Source organism: Nyctereutes procyonoides, unplaced genomic scaffold, assembly GCF_905146905.1.
Source record: "Nyctereutes procyonoides isolate TBG_1078 unplaced genomic scaffold, NYPRO_anot_genome, whole genome shotgun sequence".
Classification (NCBI taxonomy): domain Eukaryota; kingdom Metazoa; phylum Chordata; class Mammalia; order Carnivora; family Canidae; genus Nyctereutes; species Nyctereutes procyonoides.
Window position 1 is genome coordinate 54,091,699 of NW_026575043.1, and position 12,637 is coordinate 54,104,335.

Here is a 12,637-nt window from a genome sequence, read left to right on the forward strand (position 1 = left end):
CACATGGATGGACTCACGTTGGGATAGCACACAGAACTGTCACTCAATGAAATCTGTCTGCTTCACTGTGGATATGGGATGTTACAACTTTTTAAAAACCTGAAGTGTCATGAGGAGTGCGGGGAGATGATTACTTGACAGAGCAGCTGGGAGGGTGGGGGTGGTGCATGCTGGGACAACCACTCTGAGAGCAGTTTGGCACAATCTCTTTAAATTTACAACATGCAAGCCCGATGACCTAGCATTCCTTTTTTTTTTTTAAGATTTTATTTTTTTATTTATTCATGAGAGACACAGACAGAGGCAGAGACATAGGCAGAGGGAGAAGCAGGCTCCATTCAGGGAGCACGATGTGGGACTCGATCCCGGGACTCCAGGATCATGCCCTGGGCCGAAGGCAGGCGCTAAACCGCTGAGCCACTCGGGCTGCCCTAGCATTCCTTTCTGTGACATCTAACCTAGAGAGACACTTGCCACACACACACAAGCAAGAATAAGATTATTCCCTTGATCACGTTTATTAAGAGCAAAAACTGAAACATTTCAATGCCCGATACATAATGGTGAGATTTATGTAAATTATGGATCTTACTATGGACCATCATGCAATTACTAAAAAGAAGGAAATAGGCCACTATGTACTAACAGTAGATGTTAGAAGATTCATTTGGGTGGGGCCCAAGATCCACAACAAAGTTAAGATATGAAAACACTTTTACATGTAGTATTTTTCAGAAAATATTACTATATACTCACATAGGCACACACACATACATACATACATATACATAATTGCAGGTATGTAATGCCTATAATAATGTCTCTCCTACATGTATGTATGAGAAAGCCAGGAAGACAGCAAGGAAGAACACACACACACTGGTAACGGGGATTTCAAATGGGTGGACAAGAGATAGTGACAAATGCAATTTTAACCATGACCATAATGAGTTTGGATATTTATATGAATATACTGTTTGAATAATTCAAATTAATGTTAAAATGTTTACTCATCATAGTAAGTATAATTTATATGACCAGTGAAACCGCTATTTGTTAGTAGTCTAATCCTCTGAAGGTACTAGACTGGCCTTCTCAACACTCCCTTGTGGACCTCTGCTCCTGGATACAATATAGTAAGAGGGACTGGATTCACCTTCCCACCTTAAACAAGTAAAATACAGGCAGAATGAAGAGATATATATAACAGAATTAGTAGCAAGGACATTAAAACAGTTATTACAAATATACTCCATTTGTCCAAAAAGTATAAGCTAAAAAGACAGAAGACATTAAAAAAAAAAAAAAAGTAAAACTTCTAGAGATGAAAAAGACAACATCTGCTATAGAAAACACACTGAATAGTATTAATAGCAGGTGACATACTGCAAAACAAAAGATTAACTTAAAGACATACAGCAAAAGAAACTATCCAAAATGAAACAAGGTGAGAGCACCTGGGTGACTTAGCAGACTTAAGCGTCTGCTTTCTACCTGGGTTCATGATGTGAGGGTCCTGGGATCAAGCCCCACATCTGGATCCCTGCTCAGCGGGGAGTCTGCTTCTACCTCTGTGTGCGCACATGCTCTCTAAATCTTTATGGTGTATGTACTACAAACATCCTTTAAAAAAAAAATGAATCAAGGGGAAAAAGACAACTGCACAAAACGAGCAAAGCCTCAGGAAGCCAAAGGACAACATCAAGCAGCCTAATATATGTGTAATTGGTGTTCCATGTTTGAAGAAATAATAAGCATTTCCAAAGTTAGAGAAAACTATAAATCAACAGATCCATGAAGCTCAGTGAACACCAAGCAGAAGGAACTTTTATGAAAACTACACTAAGGCTTGTCACAAATTTCTTCTACTCCCTTTTCTCCAGAGGGTCAGTTTAGAGTAAGCTTAATTTGTTTACTCAACTCTTAACAGGTTCAATCTGACATGTCTGATATTTAAAAAATATTTTTAGAAGAGCACGGAGTATACCTTTCCTCTCTCCACTTCTTTCGTTGTCATGACAATCACTCGGGAGTTCTCTTGAAATACCATCCGCCAAAAGTCATTCACCGTGTTTTGCAGACAGCCTTGTGTGGCAATGTAACTCTTTTTGGGCTTTGAATTGTTGCATTTGGTTTCAAACTCAGGCTAGAAATTTATTAAGAAAATCCTTCAAACATTTGAACGTTGCTTTCAGGTTACAAGAAATTAAAAAAACAAAATAGAAAAAATGGGTAGCAATATATGGTCAGAAAACACTGTGGAAAGCAAAGATTACCATGATAATATTTGCATTGATGTAATCTGAAACAGGCTCATTAGGATCACCATCATGCAGGACAACCCTGGTATGATCAACTGGAAGAAAAAGAGACCACAGTCATACTTCTTCAGGATAAATCATTTCAGATCAGTTAATCCTCAACCCAATCCAAGTTTTATTCTCTTAGTGATAAAACCACATAAAAAATTAAATCTTAATGAGCACAACAATGATCTGAATACCACATGATGTCTCATAAGACCATATTTAAGAAAAATAAAGTAGCAACAGCAACTCCCTGGTCTTGATGATATACTATAGATACACAGGATATTATCACTGGGAGAAGCTGGATAAAGGGTACATGGGAACCCTCTGTATATTTTTATAACTTCTAATGAGTCTAAAAGTATCTCAAAACAAAAGTTTTTTTTTTTAAAGAAGAGTAAAGTACAGATAAATGACATAATGTCTGAGATTTGCTTCACATAATTTGGGGAGAGAGATACCCCCCATAATAAAAATGGTGGGTGTTTTTTTTTTTTAGTGAAGCAGAATGAAATCTAATCTAGAAGATAAAATTTTTTAAAAGATTTTATTTATGTATTTGACAGAAAGAATGCATGAGCGCACAAGCAGGGGGAGCAGCAGGAGAGGGAGAAGCAGGCTCCCCATCAAGTAGGGAGCCTGATGTTGGTACTCAATCCCATGACCTGGGATTATGACCTGAGCCAAAGGCAGACGCTTAACAGACTAAGCCACCTATGGCGCCCCAGAAGATAAGATTTTGATGGTATCAACTGACTAAATTCTGTAAAAAAGTACATTACTAAAAAAAAAAAAAAATACATTACTGGTATAAAAATCTGAGTGCTCTACTAAGCAACTTATTTTATAATGGGAGGGGTGCCTAGGTGGCTCAGTCGGTTAAGTGTCCAACTCTCAACTTCAGCTCGGGTCATAATCTCTGGCTGAGATCATGTGATATTGAGCCCCATGTCAGGCTCCATACTGGGTGTGGAGTCTGCTTAAGATTCTCTCTCTCCTTCTCCCTGAACACTTCCTACCTTCTCTCTCTTAAAAAAAAAAAAATTATTTTACAACAGGAATTAGTAATAAAGCTGTATGCCTTGGACTCCTCATGTCTAAAGAAAGAAGGTATTAACCAAGAGGAAGCATCTGACTGGGATCTTTAGGAGAGGAAAAGGCAAGGATACTCTATTCAGATACTACATACTATTGTTCCCGTCACCTTTTCCTACATCCCTGAATCTTATTAATGAGTTCCACCAGGTCCTCTGAGCAGAAAGGAAAACTTACGACGGAAGCAGGATGAGGCTTCCCTAAGGTCATCAGGACCATAGTGTGACTGAGATAGATTCTCTGCAAATTCGTATTGTCTATTCCCTATTTTAATGCATCCACTTCCTCCCATCCTCACCTACATATATCTCAAATAACTGTATCGATGTGATGTACATATGTACCATATAAGTGTACATATGTACACAGAAAGAGAAAGACCATGCTACACACACACACCCCCCAAGTTTCTGATACCTGACAAAATGACTTGGATGATGAGACATTTAAGCAATGCTCACCAAATTTGCGCATACATCCCAATAAAGAACTTAATTGTGAAGTTTTTGAACTCTGAAATATATACACATATATATACAAACAAGCCCTATTTTTAAGTTGGTAAATGCATTATGCAAGCACTGCTATCAATCTGTATGTCAGATTTAAATTTTCTTTGTTTCTTTTTTTAGATAAAGGATATAAATCAAGAGAAGTTATTTTTTTTAAGATTATTTTTATTTATTTATGATAGAGAGAGAGAGAGAGGCAGAGACACAGGCAGAGGGAGAAGCAGGCTCCATGCCAGGAGCCCGATGTGGGACTCGATCCCGGGACTCCAGGATCGCGCCCTGGGCCAAAGGCAGGCGCAAAACCGCTGAGCCACCCAGGGATCCCCTCAAGAGAAGTTCTAAATGTTCCTTCCCTTCCCCCCAGTGGACTGCCTTGCACAGACCACTCTGGAGATCCCTCAGAGAGCATGGTGCTAAGGGCAGTGGCTATGGGGGCTCCTACGTCAGTTCTCCAAGTTGCAATCTTGCTAAAATGGTCTATAAAAACCGGAAGAATAAGAACACCTGCTTTATGTGCATGTGGAAGGAAGTAAGTGAGACAAATGCAGTCTGGCACAGAGTCAGCCCTCAGGGGAGGTAGGCTATGACAACTGTTTAGTGTCATCTCTGGGATCTTCACCTAAGACCTTCATCCTTCCAGGCCTCTTGTTCCCTGTGGCTCAGCTTGGGTTCTACCAGGCAGCATTTGGGTATAAAATGCCTTATGGATACCTCGGGGTCCTTTTCAGAGCAAAGTGTAAGTATGTACTTGTATCTCCTATAACTCGAGTTCAGGAGCTCAGGGAGCAGACAGCAGTTGAAGAGTCTTCAGGAGGAAGCTGCCTGTTCCCCAGAAGAGGGAATGGAGTCCCAGAAGGTGTGTCTTCCCCAAGACCCACAAACGGAATCCTGAAGTACAAGGACACAAGCCTGGTACCTCTGAGGGTCTTGGTGTGGCCTGATCCTGGGAGATGGCAAGCCTTGAGATTTTCACTCTTAGGCAGACAAAAATAATCAACAGCAAGAAATAACACGGGCAGCCCGGGTGGCTCAGCGGTTTAGTGCTGCCTTCAGCCCAGGGTGTGATGCTGGAGACCCAGGATTGAGTCCCACGTCAGGCTCCCTGCATGGAGCCTGCTTCTCCCTCTGCCTGTGTCTGTGCGTCTCTTTCTCTCTGTGTCTCTCATGAATAAATAAATAAAATCTAAAGAAAGAAAGAAAGAAAGAAAAGAAAGAAACAAACAAACAAACAAACAACACACTCAAGACCACCTACCTGGTGGCAATTTTACCCAGGACCAGCATCACAAGAACTAGGTGAATTATCAACCATTCCCACCACATTTTCTGATTTTGGAAACCACTCAGAATTCAAAGAGGCTAAGGCCTCAGATCTTCTGAGAAGGCATGTGGCACCCAGAAAGTTACAGGGACATAGGAATCAAACTCTCCAAGAGTGACTATTATTGAACAGAATATTAATACTTACAAGGCAGGATGTTTTTATATCTATTTTTGTTCTTATTTTCTTGCCTCTGACCCTCTTTTCGGCTATAAAGAAGTTTGCACTCCTGTTGTTGTAGTGTCTGGAGAGGGAAAAAAGTAATAAATATTATTGCACATCAAAAACTTAAAAAAAAAAAAAAAGCCTGGCTCAGCATTTCTGCTTTGAGAAATTTATCCTAGGAAAGGTTCAGGGTTGCAGCAGCTATAGGGAAGTTCATCTTAACACTGTATCAATAGTGCCAAAAACAATTTCTAATAAAAAAGAACTGCCTATATAACACTACCATTAATTCATACAAACAAATATTCTGCAGTCATTTAAAAAGACGTTCTAAGAAAATTTTTAATGCCGTGGAAAAAATTATCAGAGTGTTAAGTGAAAAGAAGGTCAGATTTCCAAAACAGTATTATTACATAAGTCATATGTTTGCATTTGCCTATGTACATAAAAAATGGCAGGAGAATATATACCAAAAAAGTAATGTGGATTTCTTTTTCTGGATAGTGGGATTATGAAGGCCTTATCTTCATTTTTTTTTTTGCCTAAATTTTTTACAATGAAAAAAATATTCGTTAGTAGAGAAACTGTTTAAAATAATAATTATTAAGAATGAAAATCGGGGCACCTGGCTGGCTCAGTTAAGAAAGTGTTCAACTCTTGATCCCAGGGCTATAGGTTTGAGATCCACATGGGGTGTAGAGATTACTAAAAATAAATAAACTTAAAAAAAAAAAAGAACAAAAGCCAATGAGCATTGTAGAGTAAATAGATAATAGCTGTGATCACACTCTTGACTTTATGATCTGCTGCCTACTTTTACCACTGTTTAATTCAAAGCAAGCCACACATCAGCTGTCAAAGTTGGATACAATAGAAGTGGTACTGGGTACCACTGGATCATGGGCATGCAAGCTTTGCTCCTCCACACCAGAAACCCACATCAGTGTGCTAGGCAGCCAGCCTGCATCTACTGCGTCTACACAAACACCTGCTTCCTATGTTTTCCCCAGCCAGACAATGAGGAAGAGAATGTCAGGCTCTTGGAGCAAGTAGCCAGGAGGGACACTTCTGCAGGGGAAGGAGGCAGGAACTCAATCAGGGAGAGGCTACCTGAGGCAGCCACAGCGGGACTAGCCCAAGTGGAAGAGAAGACATAGGGAAGCAGAGAAGGACCACCTGCAAAAACAGATGAAGTGGACAGGCCAGGTTGAAGCATGTACAATGGGTAGGTTTTATTTTCAAAATTATAAAAAGTACCTTTTTTTTCTTTTTTTAAGATTTATTTATTTGAGAAAGAGAGAGCATGAGCAAGGGGACAGGTAAAGAGAGAGGGAGAAGCAGGTTCCCCACTGAGTAGGGAGCCTGAAATGCAACTCAATCCCAGGACCCCGGGATCATGACCCAAGCCGAAAATAGATGCTTAAGTAACTAAGCCACCCAGACATACTCAAATGTACCTCTTTAAGGAACCATTAGTTTCCAAAAAGTCTAATTTGTAAGCAGAAATCACAAGTGGGCAAATCAAGAAAGTGGAAGGCAAATTAAGAAGAAAATATAGATGTGTTATATACGCACATTATAAATTTCAAAATGGCTAGCTCATGAAGGTTTCCACCAGGAGCAAGAATCAATTCAGTGTTTTATAGCAAGCAGCCCACTGTATTTCCATTTAATTTATCTGAATTTCACAGACATGTATGAAAGTCAGGATTTTAAACTGTTATTTGACTCTCTATTTGAAAATGCAGTATTTGGCCTTGACACACAGCTCATAACAAAAGTAGTTAGCTAGCTAGAACCTGGGCAGGAATAAAATATAATGTACACAGAACTCTTGACGATGAGACAGCCATTCCAATTTTTAAAATGAGCTCAGATTAAGTAATTAAAGCCATTTGCCTTTTTAAAAGATTTTATTTATTTATTTGAGAGAGAGAGAGAGAGAAAGAGAGAACAAGCAGCTGGGGATGAGCAAAGGGAGAGGGAGAAGCAGGCTCCCTTGATCCCAGGACCCTGAGATCAAGACCTGAGTGGAAGGCAGATGCTCAACCAACTGAGCCACCCAGGCGCCCCAGCCACTTGCCTTCTGAAAACTGGCATTTCTTCTGATTTTTATTTTATTTTTATTTATGATAGTCACACACACAGAGAGAGAGAGAGGCAGAGACACAGGCAGAGGGAGAAGCAGGCTCCATGCACCGGGAGCCCGACGTGGGATTCGATCCCGGGTCTCCAGGATCGCGCCCTGGGCCAAAGGCAGGCGCCAAACCGCTGCGCCACCCAGGGATCCCCTGGCATTTCTTCTGAATTGTAAGCCACTCTTCAGAGCGATATTGCCATGTTAGGAGGAAGGTTCAATCGTGATTTTCAGACACAAAGGTGAGGTTCAAAAAGAAGCTCAAACACTGCAAACTGACTCAACCAATTAAAAGCCAAACAAATGAAGAGAAACATCAACAAAAGCTACAGAGGGAGTGGAAGGGGCTAGGAAATAATTAGCTGCTTGATTCAAAACCAACCTGATAGTGAAGCACTCAAGCGCTCACTTAAGAACCAAATGTCGTGTGACGCTTCACTGGTGGAGGCACAGATCCAAGCTAGCTCTATAAAAGGCAAATTTCACCCAGGCCCTCCCTGTTCAATCTCCTTCAATGTCTCCCCCTGCCTGAGACCAAGTCTAAGTTTTTCAGGACAACTCATACGCCTTCTCTTCTCTGAGCTAATGGAGACCCGCCTCTAACCTCAGCTTCTACTTCGCCAAGTGACGATCCTGTCTGTGCCTCAGCTTCCTCAAGTGTAAAGTGGGGATAATCCTAATTACCAACCCCACAGGGTTGGTGTGAGAGTTGAGATAGAAAACTGTGGAAAGTACAAAAACATGGCATGTTGGCTAGACCATCTACTCAGGTTGACCAGGGGCTCCCCTCATCCTGCATCAAGTTACCAACTGCCTCTTTCATGTGGATTTGGGGTCTGAGCAGCACACAGGCTGAGACAGGCCTTTGGGCCCCCATGTCTTCCAGAAAGAACAAGCCCAGAGCACCTGCGTCCCAGGCACAGTCGGTGCTAACTGGCAGTGGCCAGCAGCTGTCACAGATTAATAATGACTAACTATGTGTCTTACTGCCAGCTCCTTCCTCAGTGCCCATGAATCCATTCTCATCTGTGCCTGGGGCCCAAGTTATCTGAATACATTTCATTTTCCACAGAGGAAGGCTGCCATCCATCTAGAGGGAGGCTGAAAATAAAAAGAACTCAGAAGGGTGACTTGCCATGCTCTACCCACAGAGGCTCCCCAACGGAACCCAAGATGATCAGCCACCACCTGCCATGGGGTGTTTCCTCCCCAGCACCAGGCTGATGGCTGGAAGAAGCAGAAGAATATCCAACAAGCCTGCCCCTGCAGGTTATTACAACACTTTGCTGGTTTATCTTCCACAACCTCTCTCTCACCAGCAGTCCCTGGGGCACAAAAAAACTGCAAATGACCTGTCAAGCTAAATGTCACTTGTGTCTCCATCCCCAGTCTCCACTCGGTGGTGGCAGGGATGCTAATGATAATGACAAGCAGAAAAAGGAACAATGTAAAGCTGCAAGGACAGAGGCTGCAAGGTACCTGTTTGCCCAAGTAATACAAACAAAGAATTTGGATTAAATGATGAACCCTAAAATATGCCAGAGGCTAGTTACAGTCTCCTGATTGCATGAGTCAAAACAGATCCAGAGCCAAAGGGATTATATTAAATTTTAAGCTTTAAAAAGTCTCAAGAGAGAGCCAATCCCCTGATCCACATTGTACATTTTGAAGTGCCCAGGACCTGGGTTGCCTGGCTGGGTCAGTCAGTGGAGCATGCGACTCTTGATCTCAGGGTTGTGAGTTTCAGTCCCACATTGGGTGCAGAGATTACTTAAAAATAAAATCTTAAAAAAAAAAAAAAGTGCCCAGGAGCATGACTAATGGTGTATGGGACAAGTGTCCATTGAGCAGAACCATCCCCTGATGTTTATGGCCAATGAACACCCGTTTCCCACTCCCCGGAGCCCCTGCAGCCTAAATGCCAAGAGCAGCACCCCACCCCCAGTCACTATAATGACCAAGAGACCCCCACAGGACTTCCAAAGCCCTGATTGAAAACCACTGGACCTGACTCCTGACCAAAACGTCATGAATCCAAATGGAGGAACAGGATCAAAGAGAGACAGACAGCCGCTGTTAAACAAACTGGCAGATAGGACACTTGGGTGGCTCAGTGGTTGAGCATCTGCTTCAGCCTAGAGCATGATCCTGGAGTCCCGGGATTGAGTCCCACATCAGGCTCCCTGTGGGGAGCCTGCTTCTCTCTCTGCCTGTGTCTCTGTGTCTCTCATGAATAAATAAAATCTTTAAAAATAAAAATAAATAAAAATAAAATAAAAAACTACAAGGGTGTATATATTAGATGAGGTGGGGGAGGGGTGGTGATAAAGGAAAGAAGATTAATAAAATGTTAGTGAGTTTCAAAGTTGGGAAAAAGAAGGTCCATCACACTATTTTCTCTACTTTGGAGTATTTGAAAGCTTCCATAATAAACGAAGGGGTTTTTTACAGGCAAATTAATAATAAAAATGTAAAAGCTCCCACTCGCTCTCCCTTCCCCCCCCCTCGGCCATGGCCTCCTGAAGGACAGAAAGGGAGCCGAGAAAGGCTGGCAGGCAGATGGTCTCCCTGGCTCTGATGCCATGAATAATTATTAAGACAGTGGTAACCACCTGGGCAGGATCCAAAAGCAAGCATTCTACCCAGTCTGAATGAACTTCTGTTTTCCTTTGGCATCTGTCCTCTATGCAAAGGAACACTGCAATTTCTCATCAGGTCCTCTTTACTGCAAAGCCTACAGTGTCACCAGGAACCACGGGCAGGTGAAAGCCGCCCCCCCCCGGCCCCATCATCATGCTGCACAGCCTGTCACCATTTCTATGCGATGGATTTGGGGCAGCTTGTCCTGAACGAGCATTGCCCAGGAATGAAGGGGCAGCTGTAGACCTGCATCACCAGAGAAAGTCCCAAATGATGGATAAGCACTTAGGAAGTTGACGGACAAAACCAACCCAAGATCTGGTCCCCTCCCGGCTGCCTATTGTAAGCCCAGACACCCCCTTCCTCTAAAAAGGTGGAGAATCGGGATCCCTGGGTGGCGCAGTGGTTTGGCGCCTGCCTTTGGCCCAGGGCGCGATCCTGGAGACCCGGGATCGAATCCCACGTCGGGCTCCCGGTGCATGGAGCCTGCTTCTCCCTCTGCCTGTGTCTCTGCCTCTCTCTCTCTCTCTCTCTCTCTCTCTCTCTCTCTGTGACTATCATAAATAAATAAAGAAAAAAAATAAAAAAAATAAAAAGGTGGAGAATCAGTAGAAAAATGAATTAAAAGGCACAGTCCCTAGAGGAGAACAGTTTCTGACACAATTTGCTCACATATATTTTTTTTTTGCTCTATAATTTGCTCTATAATTAAGTGTGGAATTAATTATGTGGTGTGGAATTTAGGGAGTGATATCCACAAAAACTCACTGAAGCAGGTTTCTGGGAAGAGCTGAGGCCTGAAGCAGGTGAAGCATTTAAACAGGTCCAAGAAAGAAAGAAAGACACCTCACCAAGTTAGGGAAGGCAAGCAAACATGGCTAAGAGGCTAGAGTTACTAAGAGGTAAAGGAGACTGGCAGATAAGTCTAGAAGCTGTATACTAGGAAGTGGGGCAATGGGATTAGATGCAGAGGGTCAGAAAAACAATGGTGGGCCTTAAAAACTGGGCAGAAGAATCGTTAACAGCTGAGTGAAAAGAAGCATGATGTAGCAGACTCGGAGTCAAGTCTACCTGATCACACCACACAGCCAACCATTGCCCCACCCCCAGCCCCACCCCTGGGGACAAGTTTCTCACTTCTTTCAGTTTCTTCATCAAAATGCAAAGGGTATGTCTCAGGTGGGAAATAGGGAGCCACTGATGGTTTCTGAGCACAAGAGGCACAGGAGAAATGCTGAGTGCAGATTCGTACAAAGGGTGGAGGGTGATACACAGAGGGGAAAAGAACAGCTCCTGTCTTCTGGGGTGATGAAAGCCTGTACCTCTGGCATCAGATGAGACTCTATCTCCACCACTGCCTACCTGGGCAGTCCCAAGCAGGTGCCTTGATCTCTCAGAACACATGGATGCAATGAGATGCCTTCTCTAGCCCAATATGCAGCACCAAGTAGACAATAAATGAAAGTTTTCTTCTGTTCTCTAAGAGCAGAAAGACATCAGGAAAGGAGAATCAATAGCATTTGGTGAATGGCAAGGTACAGTAGAAAGGGGATAAAGAGGAGGTAGGAGAGGTTCTGAAGACTCCAGCCTGTGGAGCCAACGGATAAACAGCATGAGCGCCAGAGACAGTGAAGTAAAAGGGGGCATTTGGTTTGAAGGGGGAAATAATAGGCTCCTATTCATATCTTCAAATATGAAGAGACAGGACAGCCAAGAAATGTGGAAAATATAATTTAAAAGGCAAAACCAGAGCTCAGAAGCAAGATAAACTTAGGGGTTAGCCAGAAAAGGATGAGAATGGATGTACTACCCAACGAAAAGCAAATTTTCAAGCCAAATGAACCATGTCCATGTCTTAGGGAATGGCCATAGTCAGCCAGTCCAGACCATGTCTTAGGGAACTGTCAAGTAGCTGGTCAGAAGAAGGGAAGGTAGAGAGCAACCAGAGGCACAGGGAGCGGGAAAGGGCCAAAACCAAGCCTATGCTGCCACAGGTCAGAGAAAGCAAGAGAAGGAAATTGTTGGAATGAGGAGCTGACAGTGGTCTCAAAAGCAGCACACAAGGGAAAAGGGGCTAAAGCAAAGACTATTGGTGTCACAATAAGAAAGCTGCTGGGATCTTCCACCAGTGCTCTCTTGGTATGTGGGAAGAAGTCCCATCCCAAGGTTAAACAGAGCAGGAGCTCAGAAGAAACAGAGGCCACAGCCATGGCCCGCTCAGTGAGGAAGACAGAGGAGAATGGCAGACGCAGAAAGCAGCAAGGTCATTTAAGGGTGACAGGGAAGCCTGAGGCAGAGATGAGATATCTGTTCAAGGGCCTGAAAGCACCTTCAGTTCTTATTCTCTGTGAAGACACCAAGCTCCTCCAGCAAAAGGAAACAACTCTAAAGAGAAAAACCTGACACCAGAGGGGCAAAGAACAGAACAGAGAGAGATGCTGGAAGAGAAAGTCCAAAG

At 42.9% G+C, this 12,637-nt stretch overlaps 1 protein-coding gene across 1 annotated transcript in view; it reads right to left on the reverse strand.

Annotated features, from left to right (window-relative positions):
- PTPN11 (protein tyrosine phosphatase non-receptor type 11) overlaps positions 1-12,637 on the reverse strand; it is an 85,956-nt gene that overhangs the window by 28,793 nt on the left and 44,526 nt on the right. The window contains exons 7-9 of the mRNA XM_055322455.1: positions 5,385-5,481; positions 2,277-2,356; positions 1,988-2,146 (exon numbers count right to left, since the gene is read on the reverse strand). Of these exons, the coding sequence (XP_055178430.1) occupies positions 1,988-2,146; positions 2,277-2,356; positions 5,385-5,481 (336 nt within the window). The remainder of the gene's footprint in view (positions 1-1,987; positions 2,147-2,276; positions 2,357-5,384; positions 5,482-12,637) is intronic.